The 22,850-nt window shown below is 57.4% G+C and overlaps 2 protein-coding genes across 5 annotated transcripts; both read left to right on the top strand.

Moving 5' to 3' along the window:
* Positions 1 to 723: 723 nt before the first annotated feature.
* Positions 724 to 3,492, top strand: FAM174C (family with sequence similarity 174 member C). The gene is made up of 3 exons (XM_036312816.1): positions 724 to 1,038; positions 2,130 to 2,246; positions 3,029 to 3,492. Coding segments are annotated over exons 1-3 (399 nt in total). The 5' UTR covers positions 724 to 757; the 3' UTR covers positions 3,030 to 3,492.
* On the top strand, positions 3,072 to 22,621 carry EFNA2 (ephrin A2). Of its 4 annotated transcripts, XM_036312813.1 has the most exons (6): positions 3,082 to 3,210; positions 8,497 to 8,579; positions 9,051 to 9,755; positions 18,512 to 18,825; positions 20,693 to 20,758; positions 21,231 to 22,621. In XM_036312813.1, exons 3-6 carry the CDS (start codon positions 9,610 to 9,612, stop codon positions 21,350 to 21,352), a joined length of 648 nt encoding a protein of 215 aa, XP_036168706.1. In that variant the 5' UTR covers positions 3,082 to 3,210; positions 8,497 to 8,579; positions 9,051 to 9,609; the 3' UTR covers positions 21,353 to 22,621. The 4 variants fall into 4 exon arrangements, with proteins under 4 accessions (XP_036168705.1, XP_036168706.1, XP_036168704.1 ...); XM_036312812.1 differs by having other exon boundaries at positions 3,072 to 3,210; positions 8,540 to 9,755; XM_036312811.1 differs by having other exon boundaries at positions 8,497 to 9,755.
* The last annotated feature ends 229 nt before the right edge of the window (positions 22,622 to 22,850 follow it).

Below are 22,850 nucleotides of genomic sequence, written 5' to 3'. Positions count from 1 at the left end.
CTTAGCCAGGGTCCTGGCAAAAGTAGTGGCACAGAATGAACTTAAACATCTTCATCTGTGCTTGCCCGTCGGGCCAGGCTTGCTTCCTGCTCTGGTCTTGGGGTGCAGAGAGTTGGGGTTGGGCCCTGATCCTGAGGCCTTGGGTTTGTGCGCTGAACTCATAACAGGGTGGGGAGGGTGGTGGCAGCATTGGGGGTCAATTCAGTGTCGTCAGGATGGCTGAGATGCCCTTCATTGAGGACAGGATGCCCAGACTAGAGCAGGCAGTCCTACCCTTCAGGAGGGCCTATCCTGAAGTTGGAAGAGCCGGGCTGGGGACCAGAACAGCAAGAGCCCCCAGAGCCCCAAGGGTACTGTGCTGAAGTTGGCGTGGCCTTGCCCTAGTCTGACTCCGCTATGCAATTGGGAACCTTCTTGTGAAGGTGTTGGCTCCCTTGTGGCCTGTAGCCCACTCTGGTCACCCAGCTTTTCTGATTTGTCCCCTGAACTGGGCATTCCGGTTGGTTGTAGCCATTGTGCTCTGGGCCAGAAGGAACCGAGTCTCAGGCATAGGGCGCCAGCCAAGCCCTAGGTGAGTGAACAGCCGGCCGGTGGAGAGCACTGGGACAACTAGAGGAGGCGGGGTTAGCGCCTAAGGGGCGGGGCGCTCCCCCAGCGCCGAGCTCCGCCCCTGCGGGCCATTGGTTGGCACCGCCCCTTGCCCGGTGAGTGACGAGGGCTTGCAGGGGCGGGGTGCAGCCACCACTTCCGCAGGACCATGGGGCTGTACGTGCTGCCGCCGCGGTCGCTCCTGCCTACGTTGCTGCTGTCAGTGCTGTTCTTCGGAACCCAGGGGGCCGCTTCCTCGTCGCCACGCCTCACACAGACTACGCTCTCGCCACCGCAGGCCGTGACGAACGGGAGCCAGCCAGGCGCACATCACAACAGCACGCATCACCGGCCAATGGACTCGTCAGGCCCGGTGCTGCTGCGCTCCTTCTACGTGCTTTCTGGCTTCCTCAGCCTGGCATTGCTCTACTTCCTCATCCGGGCCTGTAGGTATGTCAGGCGCATGCCGGCCTCCCTGGCGTGCCAATGAGCTCGCGCCTTGTGCCTCACGTGTCAAGGGCGAGCGCCCCGCCCCTCCGGAGTGGGCGTGAACAGCGCATCTTCCGGATCGAGGGTGATAGGCAGTCAAGTGATACCGTGGTGCTTGGTAATGCAGGGGCACAGGAGCGGGTTTCTCGAACACAGCAACCCAGGCTGGACAGTGCGGGTGGGGGAGGGCATGCGCCCGGTTTATGCTTCTGCTCTGTAGCCCGTGCCAGGCGACACTCCCCAGCCCAACTTGGGTCTGTGATCCACGACGTGCCCCACCCTAGAAATGGAGAGGAGGACCTGCCAGGCAGGGCCTGACTGAACCGAACCGAACCGCGCCTTCCTTCTCCGACTCTTTCAGCATTTGGGGCTGGCTGCGATCAGTTTTTTGGTTCCACTGATGTTCTTCCTAGAGAGTTGAGGACTCCTCTTCCTTCCCATGGTTCACATGCCTTGCGAAGTTCTGGTTCAGTCCTCTGGCTTCCCTGTTTACTTCCTGTCTGTGGTTGACCTCCAGAGGGCTTTTGTCACACAGAGCTGAACATGTTCAGACGCTTTAAAGGGGCCCTTTTTGTCCCCTACCGGCACTCCTGTGGGTGCACAGTGCTCTTGTTCCCTCTAAGTACTTGATCTTGCATCCGCTTCAGAAGGCTCCCTTCATTTCCCCGGTGCCCTGGTAGTGGTCGTGAGCCGGGGCTTTGGCCTGAGACAGATAGCCCTCAGTTCAGTGTCTCTGGTACACCCTCACCCCTCTGAGACTGGGTTTTCTCATCAGTAGAGGAGGATAACAGCACAGCCCGGGAGGGAGTCTGCCAAAGGAGATATCCACTTGCCATTATTGACATAAGAGCAACTAACCACCATGACTGTTATGAGGCCAAAGAAACACAATTAGACCAGGAAGCTTCACAGCAAAGCTTTGAGGGTCGGGCAGAGGAGGCGGAGAGCAGAGACAACAAAGGATAATGGGGAAGGCAGGAAGCAGGATGGGGTATCAGCTGCCACTGGAGGTGACCTGAGACAACCACTGATCTGCCTGGAACTGCTTGCAGGTTGAAGAAACCACAGCGGAGGAGCTATGGCCTCCTGGCTAACACTGAGGACCCCGCTGACGTGGCCTCGCTGGACAGTGATGAGGAAACCGTCTTTGAGACCAGGAATCTGAGATGGTATTGAAGTCCTCCCCCCATCTCCAGAAGCTCTGGGTGGGCGGGTAGAGCAGGGCTGGAGAATTGGCAAGACCACTGATTCTTGAGGTCATCCATATGCCACCAGGCTGTGTAGCCTTGGGCAAGACATGCGCCCCTCCCAGCCTCAGTTTCCCATTTCTTGCTGATGGGAAGGGGCTGCAGTCTTGGGTCAGTGCTCTGGGCCCAACCCTGAAGATCAAGATCAATGTCAGAGATAGAGAATTAACTGCAGGGTGCTGCAGAGGGGATGGGTTGGGTGGTCTCTCCATGCCTCCAGCCCCAGGAAGATCATAGCAGGCAAAGGGAATGGTAGGAAGGAAGGAGGGCAGGACTAAGGACCCAGGGCCGGATCAAACCGAACCGCGCTTCTGGGCGCAGAACTGGGATTGGGCCTCAGCAGGGAGTGATGGCTGTTCAGCCTCGCTTGTTGGGGGCATAGGTATGGAGTCCAAGAGTCTAAGGGGCGGTTGTGGCTTTCTAAGCCTGCCAGGTAACGCATTGCTATGATGTGGTAGCCCCTCCGGTCTCCTCCACCTCCCCTAGCTAGGGGACCTCTTCTCCCTTCCTCCTTCCCCCAAGGTGCGAAGTTGAGCAGGGCCTGGCAAGCTGGGCAGATGGACCCCAATGGTCCTGGGGGCAGGGGCTGGACAGGTGAGAGGGCTCCCAGTCACTTGGAGGGTGAGCTTCAGGCACAGTTGGGGTAAGTGGATCAGGATAGGCCCATCGCTTCACACCTCTCACTCCTCCCCCTCATCTTTCAGATGTTCAGGTCAGGGAGGCGGTGTTCCCAACAGCCCTGGGGGAAGGACAAGAGACTTGGTCCACTCCCAGTGCCTACATACCCTCCGATTCTCCTGCTGGCCTGAGAGCTCGAGTGGGACCTGCCTAGCCTGCCTGAAGCCACCTCAGCCCTCTACTGCCACAGGACCACCCAGGATGCCAGGTGCAAACCAGAGGGGCCCCCGGCATCCCCATCTAGGATTCTGAGACCCTCTGGTTGGACTGTGACTTGTGCTGCTGACCCTCCCTGTGGGAACACAGCTGAGGCCTGGCAGGCAGGTGGGCTGAGGGTCCTGTGTGGGAGTGCCTTCCCCACTGGGCTGGGGACAATAAAGGCAGCAGTGGTTCTGTAGCTGGCACCCAACTCCACATTGGGCCAGACCTGGCATCCTGGCTCACAGGGTGGATGGCAGAACAGGGCTTCATCCAGGCCTGGTTTTTCTTATCTGTGATTATGCTGAGCTTCTATGACCTGTCCCCAGCTGTCCAGAGGGCCCAGGGAGGTATTCCATGAGGTAGACAAGAAAAATGGGAGGACCTGCCAGTCATTGCCTCGGGGCCTAGAGCTCTTATTCATCCATCAAAGGCCTTGTATAGGGGCTTCCTCTTCTGTGCTGCCTTCAGCCTGGGGCCCCTTAAGGCCATATTTTCTGGGATCCTCACCTCACCCCATTCATACCACTAGAACCGTTGGGGCTGGAGCTTCCTGTGCCCATCATGCCCCTCCCCTGTCAGCCTCCTGTGGAATCATTGATGAACCTACCCTAGCACCTGACCTCATTCCCTGTGAGGAGTTTGATGGGTTCTTTTTTGGGCTTTTTTTTCTCTTCAAGGCACTATGTCTGGGTAGGGTCCAGTTCTGTCACCCCTTTCCCCTGTAAATTTGATTTTGGAGATTCCGAGGGGAGGGGCTGGCCTGTGGCAGCCCCACTACCTGAGGTCTCACCCCAGACCCCTGGCCAGAGCTACCATGGCCACGTCATTAGGAGGAGCAGCCACTAGGTGGTAGCCTTGTGCTGCCCAGCCTCTGCCCTGCTGCCTGCCCAGGTGTGGCCTGGGCTCAGCCAGTTGTACAGATTGGGAAATAGGTCCAGTTGGGGGCCCTGTTTCTCACGCCTCTTCCTGAGTTCACTATGGGATGGGCCAAGCCTGCCCCCTGGGTCTGTCCCTTAACTCTGCTCACACTTCCACTTCCCCCTCCAGTGTCAGTTGCCACCTCCAGGAAGTCTTCCCTCCTGGACTGCTCCCTGCCCTACTTCCCCACCATTCTTTGGGAGGGTCCTGCACTGAGGCACCAGCAGATCCTCCAGGGAAGTTTGAGGAAGTGAGGCCAGAGTCCCCTGGAGGACCCAGACATCACACCCTCTGCCTCTCGGGCTCTGGCTGTTCCCTCCCTATCTGCCTCCACCCCTCTCCACACATGTCTGTCAGTGGTCTCTGCATCTCTGCCTTCTCCACCTCTGAACCCCTGCCTGCCTCCTTATTTGTGTCTCTCCATCTACACAGCCTTTCACTTGGTCTCCCTCTGTTTCCTTCTATCTCTCTGCTCTCTATCTCTCTCCCTGTCTGACCCACTGGGACATGCTTTTAACAGGTGCACAGACACTGTGCGGGTCCCCCCACCCTCTGATCTGTGTCCCTCTCCCACAGCTCTGAGCGATTCTTGAGCTTCAAAAGGCACATTAATTACTCTAATGAGGTCAGGAGAGACCCTGCATCTGCCATCTGGAGCCAAGAACACACTGCACACCCTCCAGCCCGGCTGCCTCCTGCCCACCCAGTGAGGCGGGGAAGGGTGCCCCTTGCTTCCAGGCCCCTGTGCCTGTCAGCGCCTGTCAGCCTCACTGCATCCCCCTGCATTAGTGTGGAGTAATTGGCAGCCCCCTCCAAGGTTAATGCAATATTAGCAGGAAGTTCTCAGTGGCTAAAAGCCGGGAGAGGGGCCTGTCAGCACGAGATGAAAGGCCTGGATCCTGGCACTTTGAGGGCCCCTGTGTATGCACATGAGGACGGGAGGGGCTTCCAGCACACGCCTCTCACAGACACAGGACACATACAGCACGTGACACAGACTATCACACATAAGGGATAGACACAGGACACACATGCACACATACTGCCTGCAACAGAGCCAGGGCCTGTGCCAGATCAGTGTGCACAACCCATAGCCCAGCACCCTTGTGGCCCTCCCACCACTTCTATCCCCCTCCACATGCCCACTGGACATGCAGAAAATCTGTCCCCTCTGCTGTGGGCAGGTTAGGGTTTCCTACTCTTAGGTGACCACTGTGTGGCTTCTCTATCTTGGGAATGGGGACAGGTGGGAGCTGGACGCTGGATGCCTCTGGCTCATTAAAGCAGCAGCTTGTGGCTGGCTGCCTCAGACCAGTGGTGGGTGGTAGTCATGTTGTCTTCCAGGAACTGGGGGTTCTTTATGTGTGTGTATATATATGTTTTTATTGGTTTTTAGAGAGGAAGGGGGAGAGAGAGAAACAACTATCAGTTGCCTTCAGTATGCCAGGTCAGAACGTAAAACCTGTGCCCTGGCTGGGAATTAAACCAGCAATCGTACATGGGACGACACCCAACCAACTGAGCCACATCGGCCAGCGCAGGAGATGGTGGTTCTTCTGCTGGCTCTAATGTGGGTTCCCTGGGACATGGCCCCAGCATCCATCAGGGCCGCATTGCTCTCACCTAGGGTCATCAGGTGAGGTAGCTGTGCCCTCCTGGGGTTCCCAGCATCCCAGTTCTGATTCCCCATCCTCTCTGGTGGCTCAGTGCCCCTCATACTCCCTGGAGGAGTATGAGCTTCCCTCCACCCCATGATGTCCTAGTTCTGGGCAGGTGTGGTTGTGCAGGTGCACCCAGACCTGTGCTACTTAGCACAGTAGCCATATGTGGCTGTTTACAGTCAAAGTAAGAAATTAAAAGCCCCGTTCCTCGTCATACTGGCCACATTCCATGTGCCCAGTAGCCATGGGGAGCTGGGGGACAGTGAAGATCTGGAACGTTTCTACCCTCAAGAAAAGTCTAGCCCCAGACTGGCGGGTTATCACCATGGAGGATGTGTCTCTGTTCAGGCCTAGGGCTGGGAGGGTGGGAAGGAAGGAGGGAACTAGCAGGGGTGTGGGGCCTGTTCAGTCGCTGGCCTTGGCAGTTGCCCGAATCTTAGGTCCTGGCTGAGATTTCAAGGGCCTGGCTGGACACGAGGGTGGGAAGTCTAATTTATCAGCAAAAGAATTGGATACATTTTTATTTTCAATGACAGAAGCCACACCCCCACAGCCTGGGGGAATTCTTCATCCCAAGGGTGGGCTAGGCTGGTGCAGAAGCCCTTGCCCTGCTCTCACCAGGGCCAGTGGAGCTCCCTGCCTTCTGAAGCCACCATTCTTCTCTGCCAGAAATCTACCTGATTGAGCTGGGGCATCTGAAAACCACTGGAGCCAGAGCAGGCTGCAGATTTGGTCTAATTTATTCTGTAATGAGAATTTTTCTCTGTGTATTTTTAGCCTTCTTCACAGTGCTGTGGCCTTTGAAGGCTGAGGGATGCTGGACACTGATCCCCACCCTGGGGACTTGTCCAGTGGACCAGATGGCAGATGATGGGTAATAGGTACTGGGTGGTGGGTGAAGGCTCAGTGGGTGCTGGACTGGGGTAAGTGGGTAGTGAGTGATGGGTAAGGGGTCAATGAGCAGTGGGTGCTGAGCAGGCTAGGTGCCAGGTCTGATCTGGCTGGGACAAGATCCTTTCTGAGTCTGAGCCATACCCTGGAGCCCAAGAATGCAGACCTAGTTGGATGAGGATAGACCCTCATCGAAGACCCTGTTCTGGGGCTGACAGAGAACCCTGGATGACCTTGACCCTGACTGAGCATTAAACCCAAAACTTAAACTTTGTCCCTACACTGAGCCTGAAGTCCAACTCTTGACTTCAGAGGAAGCTTACAGCAGAATGACCTCTGATCCCAGCTGATCCCCTTGGCTGTTGAGGATGGAGACTGGGACAGCCCCCAACCCTGGGAGGGGACAGGGCCTCTTGGGTGCCCATAGCTGGTTCCAGCTGATCTGGGGTCTCCATGAACAGCCGGGCAGCTGTTCCTGTACCTCCACCCTTGCCTTGCCTGGGGCCAGGCCTCAGGGCTGCCCAGCTCTCCCCTCCCTGGGCCCCTCCAGGTGCAGAGAGATTGAATGGGGGACACATGTCTTTGTTCCTATCTGTGCTCCAGCTCTGACCTTGAGAGAGAGACAAGAACAGAAGGAAAACAAAGCTTCAACTCAAATCTGCTCTGAGGAGGCAGTGGTGGCTCTCGCAGAGGTGGCTTTCACAGAAGTGGCCCCTGCGTGCAAATGAGCTGACCCAACGCTGGCCTTTTTGGAGTAGGTCCCCTCTGCCAGTGGTGTCCTGCCCGATCCCCTGTGCAGGTCCAGTGCTGCTGGGTTTGACAGCCCCACCCCATCTGTGAGGTCCTATAAAGTAGGAGGATTCTCCAACGGCCGAGGAGACTTCTGGAAAGGACCCCTCTGCCAGACAGGACGCTGGGCTGGGCCAGGCATGCTGGCACTCTGGGTACATGCAGCACTTTCTGCTTGGGCCAGCTACTAGGTCTCTGCTTAGGATACTAGGTCTCTGCTTAGGAAGTGGCTGCCCCTCTGTTTCCCAAAGAACCAGCCAGCCAGCCAGTTGGGGTGAGCCCTTGCTCCAGGGATGTCCAGAGAGTTTGTCTGAAGGCCCAGGGCACCACTGGTAGACAGGTTCTGGGCCTCCTGGGCTTGCCCCAACCACCACTAATAGGCAGGTTCTTTCCTCCTCAGAGTCATTGGGCCAGCCCTGGGGTGGACATCTGCAGTCAGGTCAGAGGACAGGACCCACAAGACAGAACAGAATGAGCTGAGTTCCCCTAGAGGACAGAGGGCTGAAAATCTTATCCTGTGGGAGGTGGAGGCCCAGGGTCAGACGAGCCTTGAAGGAAGAACAGAATTTCAATGAGAGAAGGATAGATACTCCAGGTGCAGCCAAGCAAAGGCTGGGAAGTGTGGCCTGGCAGAGAAATGGGGGCAGGGAGAAGCTTAGGGGACAACACAGTGGAGGTGTGTGGCTGGGATGGGTCTTATTCGAAGGTTAGTTTGCCCACCTCTTGCCTCTTATGGTCCCTGGGAGGACCTTCAGCCATCTAGATGGGGACCTTCCAGCTCAAGAGCTCTTGGCTCTGGACCCTGCCGCAGGCCTGGGTGAGGGAAACAAACCAGAGAAGCAAAACCTGGCTGGGCACCACTGGTATTTAACATTCAGCACTTGGTGACAGCATAACTCCACAAGCTCAGTCTGGTGAAGCCGTGACATGCATAAAGACAGAACTATTCCCTACAGTTTTGCTCATTAGATAGAGCGTCGCCCTGTGGACTGATGGGTCACGGGTTCGATTCTAGTCAAGGGCACAAATATCAGTTGCAGGCTCCATCGCCAGCCTTTCCCATTCTTCCCTTGTCAGACGTCTCCTGCTTGTCGACTTATCTGCTGAAGATGCCAAGGTATGGGCTCCTGTTCCATTTTCTGGATGAAAAAACAGGGGTCCAAAGAAGTGTGACTGTCCTGTGGGCTCCCAGGGGGGCAGCAGTGGACTTTGGTTAGCCCGACTGCAAAAGTCTCCACCAGGTGCCCTGGCTGGTTTGGCTCAGTGGATAGAGCGTTGGCCTGCGGACTGAAGGGTCCCAGGTTCGATTCTGGTCAAGGGCACATGCCTGGGTACTGGGTTGCAGGCTCAATCCCCAGTAGCGGGGCGTGCAGGAGGTAGCCAATCAATGATTCTCATCGATGTTTCTCTCTCTCTGAAATCAATAAAAATATATCTCCCTTCCTCTCTGAAATCAATAAAAAAAAATATTTTTAAAAAGCCTCCACCAGGTGACTGGAGAGGTGGAGTGGGCTCAGCCTGGTTTAGGATTTGGGTTTGAAAGATGGGGGTGAGCCATCTCTGTTCCTCCTGCTCTTTGAACTGCCAGGCTCTGCAGATGGGCTTGGTGGCCTGAATGGAGGTGACAGAGAGGAACTCAGGAAACCTCGATCATGGCTACATGGTGATGATGGGATCTCTGGAGCAGGACCCTGGGGGTCCAAGCAACCAGACCAAGGACATGGACGGGGGAGGTGTCTGGGAAGCTTTGGCCGGGGCTGGGGGCGCGGTTGAGGCAGGAACCCCCGCCCACCCCCGCGTGGCCTGGGCACGGCAGGAGGGGGCGCCCGCGGCCCTCCCGGCGCTCGGGAGGGACAAAGGCTGGAGCCCCGGCCCCTCCTCGGCGGGTGCGGTGGCGGCGACGGCGGCCCGTGCTCCGAGAGTCCGCGCGGCCGGGCCGGCGCCCGGGGCGACCCCGGCGCCCCGCCCGCCGCCGCCTGACTTCTCGGCGCCCGAGGTCGTGCGCGCCCAGGCTGGGGTGGCCGGGGATCTCGAAGCGCCGGCGCGCCCTCCTCCCGCCCGCCTGCTCCGCGGCGGCGGCGGCAGCAGAGGAGGCGGAGACGGCTGGCAGGCGGCGGCCAGGCGAGAGCGGCGGCCGGACCCGGGCCATGGCGCCCGCGCAGCGCCCGCTGCTGCCTGTGCTACTTCTGCTGCTCCTGCCGCCGCCGCCGCCGCTGCCCTTAGCGCGCGCTGAGGACGCCTCCCGAGCCAACTCGGACCGCTACGCAGTCTACTGGAACCGCAGCAACCCCAGGTGAGCACGGGTGGGAACGGGGCGCTGGGGGACCCCAGATGCCCTCCCCCCGGGCCCGGCCTCCCCACCCTGAGCTTGGGTGTCCCGTCCTCCAAACTCGCTGTTTCTGGAGTGGAGGGTGCCCGGTCCCCGGGGAGCCCCCAGGGAGTCCCGGCACCCCCGGAGTTTGGGGTACTCGTGCTACTCATGCATTCCCCTTCCAGGGTGCCCCACTGCCATGCAGTCTTGGGGACTTGCGCCTGCATGTCCCAGAGCGCCGCCATCCCCAGGAGTTTGGGGATCCCCTCTGGCATCCTCAGAAGCTGTGCAGCTTCCTAAGTTCCTTTCCAGACTTGGGGGACTCCATCCCTTGAGGCTCTCCAGGGAAGGTAACCCCCTTTCAGAGTTGGTGGGGCTCCCTCGGGACCTTGGCACTGAGCTGCACCTGGAGATGGGGGACCTTGGCCTCCTGGGACCACAGGTACATCCTGCCAGCAGGTCCCCAGTATAACTTGAGGAAGTTGGAATGTACTTTCCTACTGACCCAGGTCCACCTGCACTTTAGGGTTTCAGGTCCAAACTTTGTAGGTCAGGGGAGACTGAGGTACCTATGGAGCTGGGGGTCAGTCCCAGGAGTCTTGACGGGTAATACCCTTGCCAATCCTAGTGTTTGATGGGAGAAACTGAGGGGCAAAGGGGATGAGCAGCTGGCTCAAGGTCAGGCAAGGGAGCAGAGCTGGGGCAGGGACCCAGGTGGGCTCTTTCCTAGCCTGCCGAGGTGCCAACGCCTGCCTGCCTGCCTGCCTGCACAACCTCCTCAGTGCTGGGTGCTGAGTAGAATCTGGGGGGCAGCAAAGTGAGAACATGAGAAAAGTTTGCTGGTAACTGACCACATCCTGGACATAGCAGAAGCCTCTCTCTGGGCTGGCCCTGAGTCTTGAAGGCTGGAGTAGTCTAGGGGTCCCATGGAGATAGGGCTCCAAGGTCCCATGGCTTTATTACCAGCTTCAGCACTCATGGTCGCTTTCCCATGGCGGCAGGGCTGTACATGGGGGTCTTAGGTGGCCAGCCTCCCAGCTCCCTGCCCCTCTGCCACTGATCACTTTCTCATTTCCAATTCCTGCCGTGTGCCTTTCTAAGCCTGCCGTCCCCCCACTGTTCCCTGCTGTCCTCAAGTCTTTGGGCCGAAAGTTGCATAAAGGGCAGTCTTTGAGGCAGGCTGTGGGACAAGGGTGGCCAGTGTCCGCCGTGGGGGCAGGGAGTACGCCCAGACACTCCCCTCAGTTGCCCAGCTGCAGGGTCGGACCCTGGAGCACAGGATAGAGACCCCATGCCAAGGAGGGCTGGCCAGGCCACCTTGGACCCCTTCCCCTTATCACTGGCCCCGCTGGTCACATGTGGGTTTGATTATGGTTATTCCCTGAAGCTGGCTGAGCAGGGAGCCCAGCAGGCAGTGCTTCCCGGCCCAAGTTTTTGGTTACGGCTCCAAAATCCCTGTCCCTGTCATGGCCTGTCCTTTGTTCTAGCAAATGCCAAACACATGAGGAGCTGCAGACAAACCAGGACGAACCAGGGTGAACTGGGACAGATGGGGGTCATTGGGGCAGCCCTCTGCCCATTCTGCCACAGGGCTGTGGTGCTGGCAGGATCCTGCCAGGGAAAGGAGGTGCCCAGTCCTGGCTCTGCTGCCACTTGGTCACCACTGTTGCTGACCCAACAGCCCCACTCTGAGGAGCCGCCTAAGGGGATGGCCTTGCTTGTCTGGTGCAGACCCTGGCCGGCATACCTTTCTCACCTCCCTCTCGTCCTCCTGCCTGGGGTGTCCCAGGTGGGAGGTGACCCCCCCCTGACAGCTTGTGATGGGGCTGGGGGTTGGATGGGACCAGATCGGGACTCCATTCATTGCTGAAGTTGGGAGCTCTTCCAAAGGGGACCTTGGTGCCTGGGAACCCCTTGGGAGGTTTAGTGCCCAGGGGTGGCTGGACTGGAACCTGTGCCCAGTAATGGGGTATCTCAGAAGGAAGGGTGGTGCTGGGCCACCGGGTCTGAGGGCACCCAGGAATGCAACTTTCCCAAGGGCACCCAGTCCAGGGACCACAGCCTGGGGAGGGGCACAGGGTTGGAGAGCAGGCCTGAAGAGTGAGGTAGTCCCAGGAACAGAGATGAGAGACAGGCCTGGTTGGAAGAGCCAAGGATGGGGTCAAATCAGAGAGATTGGTGGCTGTGGCAGGCTGAGGAGACAGAAACGAGAAGAGGGGGTGGGGTCACTGAGCCTGAAAGAGGCACACACAAAAGGCACTGTGAGGAAGGGGACAGAGCTAGGGCTGGGCAGCTCGAGGCGGGGACAGACAGGCAGAAGAGCAGAGCATGAGCGGTGGCTGTGCTCAGGTGGAGATGGACAGGCACTGGTGGCATTGCGGTGAGGCCAGCTGCCCTTGCATGGCTGGGCCTGGTACCTGCACTGAGGTAGTCAGTGTGTAGCTTTTTCCCAAGTTATGTTCTCCTGCTGTGCAGATATTTCCTTTGGCCTGCGGACTTCGCAGAAGAGGGAGCGTCGCACCTACCTCTACTGCTGTCGTAGGGTGGGGTCCTGTCGCCAGTCCAGCCACCCTCCCATGGCACCCCCACCAGCTGCTGTCCATTGCTGGTGTCTCTGAGCCTGTCCCCAGCTGGGTTGCACTGGGCCAGGGTCCTGGGCCAGCTGCCCTCACCTGGCCTGGCCATTGACCGAATGTGGGCCTACGTGCACATTTGTGCACATGGTGGGTGCAGGGGCTGCAGGATGTGTTTGTATGTGTTGAGGTGTGTTCTTGTTCCTGACATACAGGGGGTCCTAGGGACCCCGGGAGGTGCATGTCTGTGTGGCAGGGTGATACATGTGCCTACCTATGTATGGCGGCCCTGGCTTGTTTGCACATGTGTCTATGTGATTATGCCCAGAGTGCACACGTGTGGAGAGTGTATCGCACATTTGCAGGAGTGTGTCTGTGTGTGGAATGTGTGCGGTGTCTGGGGGTACAGATGCCTATCTGCATGTGCATATTTGTGCATGGAGAGAATGTATGTGTTTGTGTGTGGTGTGCACATGTGTGTCTTTAGTGTGTCTGTTTGTGGAGAGCACATGTGTGTCTGCATGTACAGTCTGGCTCTGGCTGTCCCAGGGCCTCACTGATGGTGGCACAGTATGCTTCCCTGCCCACCCTTCACCTCCTCTTTGGGCCAGGTGGGTCCCTGCTGATCCCTCGGGTCCCATGCTGCCTGTGGTGTAGAGCAGCAGTCACCAACCTTTCGGACCTCACGGACCACCAGTGGTCTGTAGACCACAGGTTGGCGGCCACTGGTGTAGAGGGTTCCATTGAGGTTGACAGCGGGTACCATGCAGGGTACCTGCCAACCCTCATACTCCCCACTTGACTGGAACACCTCAGCCAGACTGGACCCAGCCTTGCCAACCTGGGTGGGGGCTCTGGGCTTAGTCCCTACCCCTACCAGGCATCTCGGGCTTTTGCCACCCTCCCCTGGCCCTCCAGATTACCCACATTTCCTCTCAAATGGCCTGGTGGGAAATGTGGGTTTGGGGAGGATGTTCCTGTGGTGTAGGTGTGGGGCCTCTATCCCAATCCCCATCCCTGCTGGCCTTGCCTGGGCTTCTGGGGGAGGTGGCTCTGAAGGGGCAATGCTGTATTTTGCCGCATGAGGCTCTTTTGTTTTGTTTGAAAGAAACTCACCCTCTGAGGCTTGCGGGGCTTGGAGAGCGAGATCGATGGGTCTGGGGGCCTGGGGCCAGAAGGTGGGGTCCAGTAGGCGTGGGAGGATCTGGACTTGGATTTATGGATCCTAGAACCCTAGGTGTGATCTCAGGTGGGCAGCTTGGCTGCTCTGAACCTGTGTCTCCTCCATGAAGTCGGGGCTGGCAGGCTATGCCCCTCAGCAGATGGCAGTAGGAGTCTTTTTTAAAAAATATATTTGTATTGATTCAGAGAGGAAGGGAGAGGGAGAGAGAGATAGAAACATCAGTGATGAGAGAGAATCATTGATCAGCTGCCTTCTGCATGACCCCTACTGGGGATTGAGCCTGCAACCCAGGCATGTGCCCTTGACCGGAATCGAACCCGGGACCCTTCAGTCCGCAGGCCGACGCTCTGTCAACTGAGCCAAACCAGCTAGGGCATGTAGTAGGAGTCTTAAGGGGCACAGAGAGGAGAAACCGAGGCAGTCCCTGTGGGCAACAGGAGGGGCCCGCAGGCCCCCAAATCCACAATGATAGTGATGTTCCAGGAATAGGTGACATGGCCAGCCATGCCCCACCTGGGAGGGAGTGACTCAAAACTGCTCCATTCAGCCCTCTTGCACTGCTGTCCCCACCATGCTGCTCCCATCCTAGATTGATGTGTGAGCACAAATCAGACTGAACTTGGCGGCCAGCCAGACCCCGCTACAGGTGCACACGCCTGTCCCTGCACCCACCTGGCTATTGTAGGCACTTGGTCTCCCATGCCTCAGTCTCCCTGTCAACCCAAGGATGTTGGCTTCAAAGGGCTTAATTCACTGCACAGGTCAAGTTGCCCCCTCGCCCAGCCCACACCCCAGCCATGCAGCCCCCTAACCCACCCACCCTGTGCCTCCATTTCACAGACCCAGATTGAGTCATCCAAGGGCAGGGGGAAGCCGGGCTCAATTGGGCATCACCCCTCTCCAAGAGGCAACCGGGTCTGGGGCTGGCCAAGGAGTGTCAGAGACACTGCGTGCATTCTGGGGAAGACAGGCCTATGCATCTGGGCCATGTCTTACTGAGACTGAGGCCCAGGGCTAGAGCTGATTCTGTGTCCCCTCCCCACCTATTGTGCCCACCCTGTACTCAGTGAATCCCCTGCACCCAAAAGGCCATACATGTTGTGTCCAACCCTGCATTACTTGGGGCCCTGATTTCCCCTGAGGTCCCACCCAGCCGCCCAGCCCTGGTGGCCAGGCCTCAGATGGAGAAATGTCTTCTTGGCCCATGGAAAGCCTAGGGGTGGGCACTGAGGCCTTAGGGACCTCACTGGGAGCAGCAGGCAGGGACAAGTGGGCTCTGCCCCACTAGGTTGCCAGATGGGCACCCAGGGCCTGGGTGTGCTACCCACCTCACCAGAGCCTCAGCTTCCAGTCTGGGAAGTACCCCCACCATTTTGGGTGAGATCCTTAATTAGTTGCTTTGCTATTAGCTCCTAATGACTTGACAATTGCCCAATTGGAGCTAATTAGCAGCTTGCCAGGTGGTTGCAGAGAGGGGGCAGTTGGCAAGGTTGGGGTGGCCATGAAGGGCAGGACAGGGAGCCCTGGTCAGTGAGGGATCACCCAGGGCTGGGAGGGCTGCCTAGAGGAGCAGACTTTGGCAGGGTGATCTAGATGGGGGCAAAGGTGTGGCTGGTGGGGGTGGGGATGGGAGCAGGAGGTCTGAAAGCCTGGGGAACCCTCTACCTAGGAAAGATCCCAACTCAGTCACTAACTCCTTGGTGAGAATTTCTGCTCTATCTGCTGCAACCACAGAGTATTTTCGTTTCAAGCCAAGGCCCCAGTGGAGGAAATGAAGGCTTTGTATTGCATGCACCAGGCACTGGGCCCCAGGCTCAATTTTGGGGCTGGGCCTCTCTAACACCTAAACAGGGGTGAGGCGCCTGCCCTTGGCTTGCTACCCAACTTGGAACTGGGAATTGTGTGTGTGTGTGTGTGTGTGTGTGTGTGTGTGTGAATCCTTACCTGAGGATATCTTTTCCCATTGATTTTTAGAGAGCATGGACGGGAGGGGGAGAATTAGAGAGAAGCATTGATGTGATTCAAATCGATTGGTTGCCTCCTATACTTGCCCCACCCATGCCCCAACTGGTGCCAGAGAAGGAGCCTGCAACTGAGGTATGTGCCCTTGACCGGCATCAAACCCACCATCCTTTAGTCCAAGGACCATAGCTCTATAGAGCCAAACCAGCTAGGGCTGTCACTATTTTAAATCCAGGAAGGGGAAAAATGGCCCATTTAAGGGGGCTGGGGGTGGGGCTTCGCCTGGGACTCGCCTCTTTTCCCCATGTGGGGGCCACTTTTTGCTCTCCAAGACTCTAACACCTTGAATCCTTGGCCTTTGTTTGCTCAACAAATATGTATTAAGCACCAAATATGTATAAGGTCTGTATGGGTCACCAGGAAGGAGCGGAAAAGGAGGCCAACCCTCATTGTCCAGGAGGGCAGACAGTGGACTATGTAGAGGTAAAACTATGATGATATCGTAATGAGATACATGATAAGGTTGGGGAGGCAGGGGAAAGCATTCCAGGCAGAGAGATGAGTGTGTGCAACAGCCTGGGGTGGGAACAGGAACAGCCAAGAGGCTGGTGTGGCTGGAAGGCAGGCAGAGGGTGATAAGGGGGCGTGTGTCAGGGCCACACGGGCCTGGTGGCCCTGGGAGGGCAGTTTGATTCTGAGCAGTGGAGAGAGTTTTGAGCCATTGGATCACAGAGTCCGACTGACATTCAGAAAAGAGCCCTGGGTTTTGGGAGACAAGGAGACGGGCTGACCTGGTGGGGTACAGATGTCTGGCTTCTGAGCCAGCAAAGAAAGCAGCCTTGGTCTCTAATGCTTTTCAGAAGGTGAAGAGAGAATGATGGTAGCATCTGGTGCAGTGGGAGGGAGGGGGTCAAACGTAACGGGGGACACAGGCAGAGGTGGAGGGGGAAGAAAGGGTCACGCTGTGGCCCCACTTTCCCAAGTCCATTCTGGTCTCAAGAAAGCCCAGCAGAAAGCCAGGCTCTCTTTCAGGCTATGTGTGCATCCCCGGGCATTGTGCCAGGGACAGGAAGGGGAACTGAGGCCCAGAGGTGTTGGGGGCCAGGATGGCAGCCCTTCCAGCCTGGCACCCCCTCCTTACTCCTCTACAGGGCCCTGCATAGGTACTAGCCAGTCCCCAAGTGGGTGCTTGGCTGCCTGCCGCTGCCATCGATTGGCTGATCAATGGGGCTTTCAGTGGGGCCAGGAAGGAGTGAAAATGACTCTTCAAAAAGCCTGGAGCAGCTTCTGCATCAATCAAGCCCAAGGGGCTGAAGGACAGACAAGGCCTGGATAGCCTTGGGGCAGCCTGCGGGATGGGCAGAGTTCAAGGCTGACCCTGTCTCAGCCTGACCCTGGTCCCAACCTGATCCCCCTTCCTGAGGCTAGCTGCCAGACACATTTATTCTACAAAAGCCTTCCCACCTCTCTGGAGGTGGAATGAGTTCCCGATCCCTGGACAAACCCAATAGAATGGGGAAGAGGCTGGGGAGAATCTGCTCCTTCCTGTTCCCAGAACTGAAATTCTGGGAGCCTGGATCTTAGTGACAGACTTGAAATCACTGCTGTAGTGATGGATGGGGAAGCTGAGGCACAAGTGAGCAGGGTCTTCTGCCTGCCTCATTCCCACTTCTGGGGGGGTCCTGCCCCTACCATCTGATAATTCTGTTGCCCCCTCAGGTGCCAGCTGTGCCAATTAGTGCTCCTGGCATGGGGGTCACATAGAGCTCCCTCCCACGGGCTGGGGCTGTTAGCAGGGTGAGCACAGAGAGTGGCGGGCTGGAATCCCAGCAGCTTGCACCCTCCCTGCTGCCCACCCTTTTTCCTTGCCTATACAGGGAGGAAGAAGATGGCTGCCTGGGGGAGCCTACACTCTAAGCACGGTGCTTAGGCTTTTAATGTGCTAATAAGCCCCTCTTGGGAGGCCCCCCTGTTGTCTCCTTCTGCATTTACATGACAGGGACCCTGGGGACCATGTCTGGAAGATCTAAGAGCTTCTGGTGCTGTAACCCAAGGTGGTGATGGAAGGGGAGCTGCCCGTCTCTGGCTCAGCTGACCTCCATCCTCCCAAGACAAGGCTGGGTCAAGAGGGCCTTCAGCGGCAAGTCTAAAGGGACCTCCCTGGCAAGACCGGGAGTCCGGGCTGGGAGGCGGAGGTGTCATGGGTCGGGGAACCGGGAGTACTGACCAGGAGCTTGGGGGGCAGCTGCCTGACCCTGAGGCTCCGATCTGGGGTCACACGGGACGGAAGGGGTAGGGCTGGGCTTCACTCCGCCCCACCACCTGCGGGGACACTGAGGCAGAGCTTGCCCGGAGGAGGCCAGAACTCCGGGCCTGTGTCCCCACGCCACCTTGGGCCTTCCTGACCGGCGGATCTGCAGGAGGAGAGCCAAGGAAGCTGCATCTGATGGGCAGGATGGGGGGTTATCTGGAGGAGGGGGTGTCGAAGTCAAGCCGTAATAACGTTTCTGGAGAAGGACTTCCTGGTGGGGGAGCAGCTTGTGTGGAGCCTGTTTGCCAAGAGGGGCCCAGATGTTGGGCCTGCGGGGTGGGGATGGGGGTGGTGTGTGTGTGTGTGTGTGTGTGTGTGTGTGTGTGTGTGTAGACGATTCCGAATCACTTGGTACTTGCTCGTTTGCATGTTGCCCTGAATGCGGTCCCTCCCCCTCAGCTCCAACCACGTTGAGGCCACGGGCTCAGGCGCCTGCCAGCTGACCGGTCTGCCGGGCCAGGGACTTGCAGGGTGGGGCGTGGGTGCCAGACCGGGGACCGTGGGCTCGCACCCTCGAACCTTTCTCAGCTTCCGCCTAGCGGTCTCCTAAGACCGCCCCAACCCCGTGCTGGTCACACCCCCGCGCAGACCACACCCCTCGCGTTTCCATCCCTCGCCCCCGCCCCCGCTTTGGCAGTCCCCTCAACTCATCCCGGACCACGGTCTGCTATCGGGCCCCGCCCAAGCTCACCGCCGGCCCCCCATCCAGGTTCCACGCGGGTGCGGCGGACGACCGCGGGGGCTACACGGTGGAGGTGAGCATCAACGACTACCTGGACATCTACTGCCCGCACTACGGGGCGCCGCTGCCTCCGGCGGAGCGCATGGAGCACTACGTGCTGTACATGGTCAACGGCGAGGGCCACGCCTCCTGCGACCACCGGCAGCGCGGCTTCAAGCGCTGGGAGTGCAACCGGCCCGCAGCGCCCGGGGGGCCGCTCAAGTTCTCCGAGAAGTTCCAGCTCTTCACGCCCTTCTCGCTGGGCTTCGAGTTCCGCCCGGGCCACGAGTATTACTACATCTGTGAGTGGGCGGGGGGCCGGGAAACGGGAGAGGCGGGGGGGGGGGGGGGGGGGGAGGCGGGGTGTGTCGAAAGCCAGGAGGGGGCGAGGGCCTGGGGTGGGGGGCCAGGGCGTGGTTTCGGCCCCGCTCCTTGTCCCGCACTGGCCTCTGTCCTGGGGTGGGGGTCAGCCTCTTGGGTGGGCTCGTTATCCTCCCAGCAAGCCCTGGAGGCCCACTGTCAGAGCCCCCATTTTGCAGATTGGGAAACTGAGGCTCAGAGTGCGGCGGAGAACATAGATATATAACCTCAGTCTCAAGATCAGCACTGGACCTCTGTTCTGGGGGAGCCGATGACCCAACCATCAGTCTGTCCCACACTGAGACCAACGCTGCCCACCCCCCAAAGCACTGAGGGGGTAAACTGAGGCATACTGAGTCTAGTGGGAGAGTGGAGCTTGGTCAAAGCCAGGGGAGAGAGCAGAGCCCTTGTTCTGCCCAGTACATCCTGTTTTGGGCAGGGATCCCCCTGGCCCTACCCCTGCCACACCATCCAACCCCTGCTGCGGGAAAGGGACCCAGCTCCTCAATATTCCGGCTCCTGTTGTGTCAAATTAAACTTCACAAGGCCCCCTCTCCTCCTTTTCTGCTCTGTTTGGACTTTTTAATTCAGGGAAGAAAGGGATGGAGGCAGGGGGAAGAAAGTGTTTTTTTTTTTTGTTTTGTTTTTTTTTAAAAATATATTTTATTGATTTTTTACAGAGAGAAAGGGAGAGAGATAGAGAGTTAGAAACATCGATGAGAGAGAAACACCGATCAGCTGCCTCCTGCACATCTCCCACTGGGGACGTGCCCGCAACCCAGGTACATGCCCCCGACCGGAATCGAACCCGGGACCCTTCAGTCCGCAGGCCGACGCTCTATCCTCTGAGCCAAACCGGTTTTGGCAAGAAAGTGTTTATATTCAGTCCTGTAATATAAGAAAAATTACATTTTCTTTCTGAGATAGGAGTTTCATAAAGACGATCATTGTAATTATTTGTCCTGTCTCTGTGACAGATGTTATTTTTATTATCTGCTCTTTATCTTCATCTCCCAGAGTAAGGGGCTTCTGGGGGTTGGGGCAAAGGTGGCAGCCGAAGACAAGAGGACAGTCTGAGAGGACAGGTGGGGACAAGCCTGGCTATAGCTCTGGGTGCCCACAGCTGTTTACATGTGTGCTCCCTGCCAGCCCCCTCCCTTCTGATTCGTGGCTGAGCTGTGGCACCATCCCTTCCCCCCTCCAGGGCCCATGTCATGTTGGCCAGGAAGCAGGGATCAATAATGGTGACTTTTTAGGTGTGAGACCCCATGTATTTCCACGTGCATATGACCTCTGTAGTGGGGGCTCCAGGAGAAGTGGAATCAGCTCCCCTTCCAGGGTAACTGGCTTCTGTTGTCTCCCAGATGGAAATAATCATTTTCACAGTATCTCCTGTGTGCCAGCTGAAGCCCAGATAGGGGGTGATTTGTCAACAGTAACCCAGAGAGCAGGGATTTGCTCCCATGTTAATCATTTGGTTATACTGAGTTTTGGGTGGTCAATTGAAAACAAACATTTTTATCTATCACCTTTGAACCTTGCTCTGTACATGATGGAGCTAGACACAGACACCTCCAGTTTTGAGGCTAGAGTTCAGCAAAGAGAGGGTCAGGGGACATGTGCAGGAGGACTTCTGGGAAATAAGGGGGGCACTGTCTGGGGCTTTGATGTATGATTAGGAGTTTTATGGGTGGATCCCCACCTGGGGTCAAGGAAAGGGTACCAGCCTGGGGAAAGGGGTTACAGTGCTAGGAGGTCTTGGCCACCCAGACCCCTCTGCCCCACTAACTCACAACCCATTTCTTCTAGCTGCCACACCACCCAATGCTGTTGACCGGCCCTGCCTTCGGCTAAAGGTTTATGTGCGGCCAACCAGTAAGTACTCAGGGAGTCGGGCAGGGTCCAGGACACCCTTGTGTCCTCATTGAGAATCCACCGAGTGGCCAGTAGAGTCAGGGGATGATCACAACACAGCCTACGAAGTCCCACAACCTCAGCAAGGGCAGGCTCGCCCTTGAGCCTCAGTTTCCCCATCTGCGAATCAGGACATTTCAGACCTTCAAGAGTGAAGGTTGAAGCCCATTGCTAAGCACCTCACTGAGGCCATCACCCCCGGGTGTGGGTGTCAGGGAAGTTTCCTGAGATGGACCAAAGGGCCTGTGTTTTGAGCTCTTGAAACACCATAGCCACACCCAGAGACAAGGGGACTCCTGCAGCTCTCACCCGAGTGCCAGGGTTGAGACATTCAATGATCAGGTCTGGATAAGCCCTAGGGAGCAGATGGAGGGGTGGCCGCTTAGGGAGGGGACTGGGCTGCTGCTGACTGTTCCGTCTCCTTGTCCCCCAGACGAGACCCTGTATGAGGCCCCTGAGCCCATCTTCACCAGCAATAATTCGTGCAGCAGCCTGGGCAGCTGTCAGCTCTTCCTCAGCACTGTCCCGGTACTCTGGACCCTTCTGGGCTCCTAGTTCTGGCCCACACGATGCCGGCCCCACCTGGACGACCGAATCCAAGACCAAATAGAGACGCCTGGCTCTCCCTCAACTGGTGCTGCCCCCACCTCCAGGGGGTTTCTGCCTGCTCCAGAACCAGCCCCAATGACGGGGGACAGCCAACAGCCCCTGATGGCTGAGGGGCAGGGTGTCAGTACAGCCCCTGGCCAGAACATCTCCTCAGGGGCACTGGAGAACCTGAGAAACTATCAGCGATGTTGGTTTTTTTGTTTGTTTATTTTTCATGGTTGGATCAGAAAGGCTTGAATTTTTAATTTAATTTATTCCTTGCTGTCGCCAGTGACTTTGAAAGGAAACACATTAGTTTGTGGGGGTGGGGGTGGTGGTCCTTGGCCCCCTGGGGGATGGGGATGGGTAAACCCTAGTCTGGTTGCTCCATTTGTTGGGTCCTGGCTGGAGACCACTGCAGACCCCCCGGATGCCCCAGGACAGGCCAGTATGAGGCAGAAGGGTAAGGGTGAGACCCCTGGATTCTGGCCCAGGACTCTGAACCCACCTTAGATTCTCGTCCCCTCAGCCCCACTCTCCTCATGCCTGGTGACTGTCGCCCAGAGTGGAAACCCATGCTGTTTCACCAGAGGCCCCCGGAGTTCCGGCCACTCCGAACCACAGCTCCCCACTGTGTCCCACAGCCTCTCACCATCACCCCTGAGCCCAAGAAGACCTTACATGTCTGTAAATAGAGCCAGGAAGCATATACTGTGGTCTATTTTTACTGTATTCCTGAGGACGAACTGGACAGTTCCTTTTTTTCTCACATCTTCAGGGGGATCTTTTATTTTGGTGGGAGGGTGGGCGGACTTTTTAGAGTAGAAGCCACACTTTGCAATAAGCTTGTTCGTCTGTCAGAGCCCTCTTCCTCTACTCCGTGACTAATAATGTTTATAAGAAAAAAGAAAACAGGACACTACAAGATGGGGGGTGGACCTGCCAAAAAGAAACCCCCTCCCAAAGACACTTTAATGAAGCAAACAGCACATTTATACAGATTTCATATTTCTACCCACCTTTCCTGATCTGTGTTTTATATATATTATATATAAATATATATGGTGCACAGCTGCTGGGAGACCACCAGGCGTGCCAGCTGGGGGGGCCTTTTGTAAGGGTTGGCGTGGGTGGTGGTGTTGCCTCGCCTGGAGCTGGCGACAGGGCCTCCCCCCTCCCGTCACAATCAACTTTGGATTCTGTATTTTTTAATAATAAAATAAGCGTAAACCTCTAGCGTGTGCATCTGTGTTAGGCCGGTGACCCTCAGAGGAGTGCTTTGAGCTAGTAATTTGGGAGTCAGGTCCTTGCTAGGGAGGGGTGTCCTGAAAGGACATCTGGGGAGGATCGTGATTGGTTCTTTTGTTCTGTGCATCTTCTAGGCCGGCCCTAGAATAAGCATTTTGTGGGGCATTATATCCTTCCTTGCCACGCATGGGCCTTGGTTTCCTCCTTTTGAGAAATG

Source organism: Myotis myotis, unplaced genomic scaffold (genome assembly GCF_014108235.1).
Source record: "Myotis myotis isolate mMyoMyo1 unplaced genomic scaffold, mMyoMyo1.p scaffold_m19_p_6, whole genome shotgun sequence".
NCBI classification, from domain to species: domain Eukaryota; kingdom Metazoa; phylum Chordata; class Mammalia; order Chiroptera; family Vespertilionidae; genus Myotis; species Myotis myotis.
Note: the sequence above shows the minus strand (reverse complement) of the source record. Positions and strands in the feature narration are given on the sequence as shown.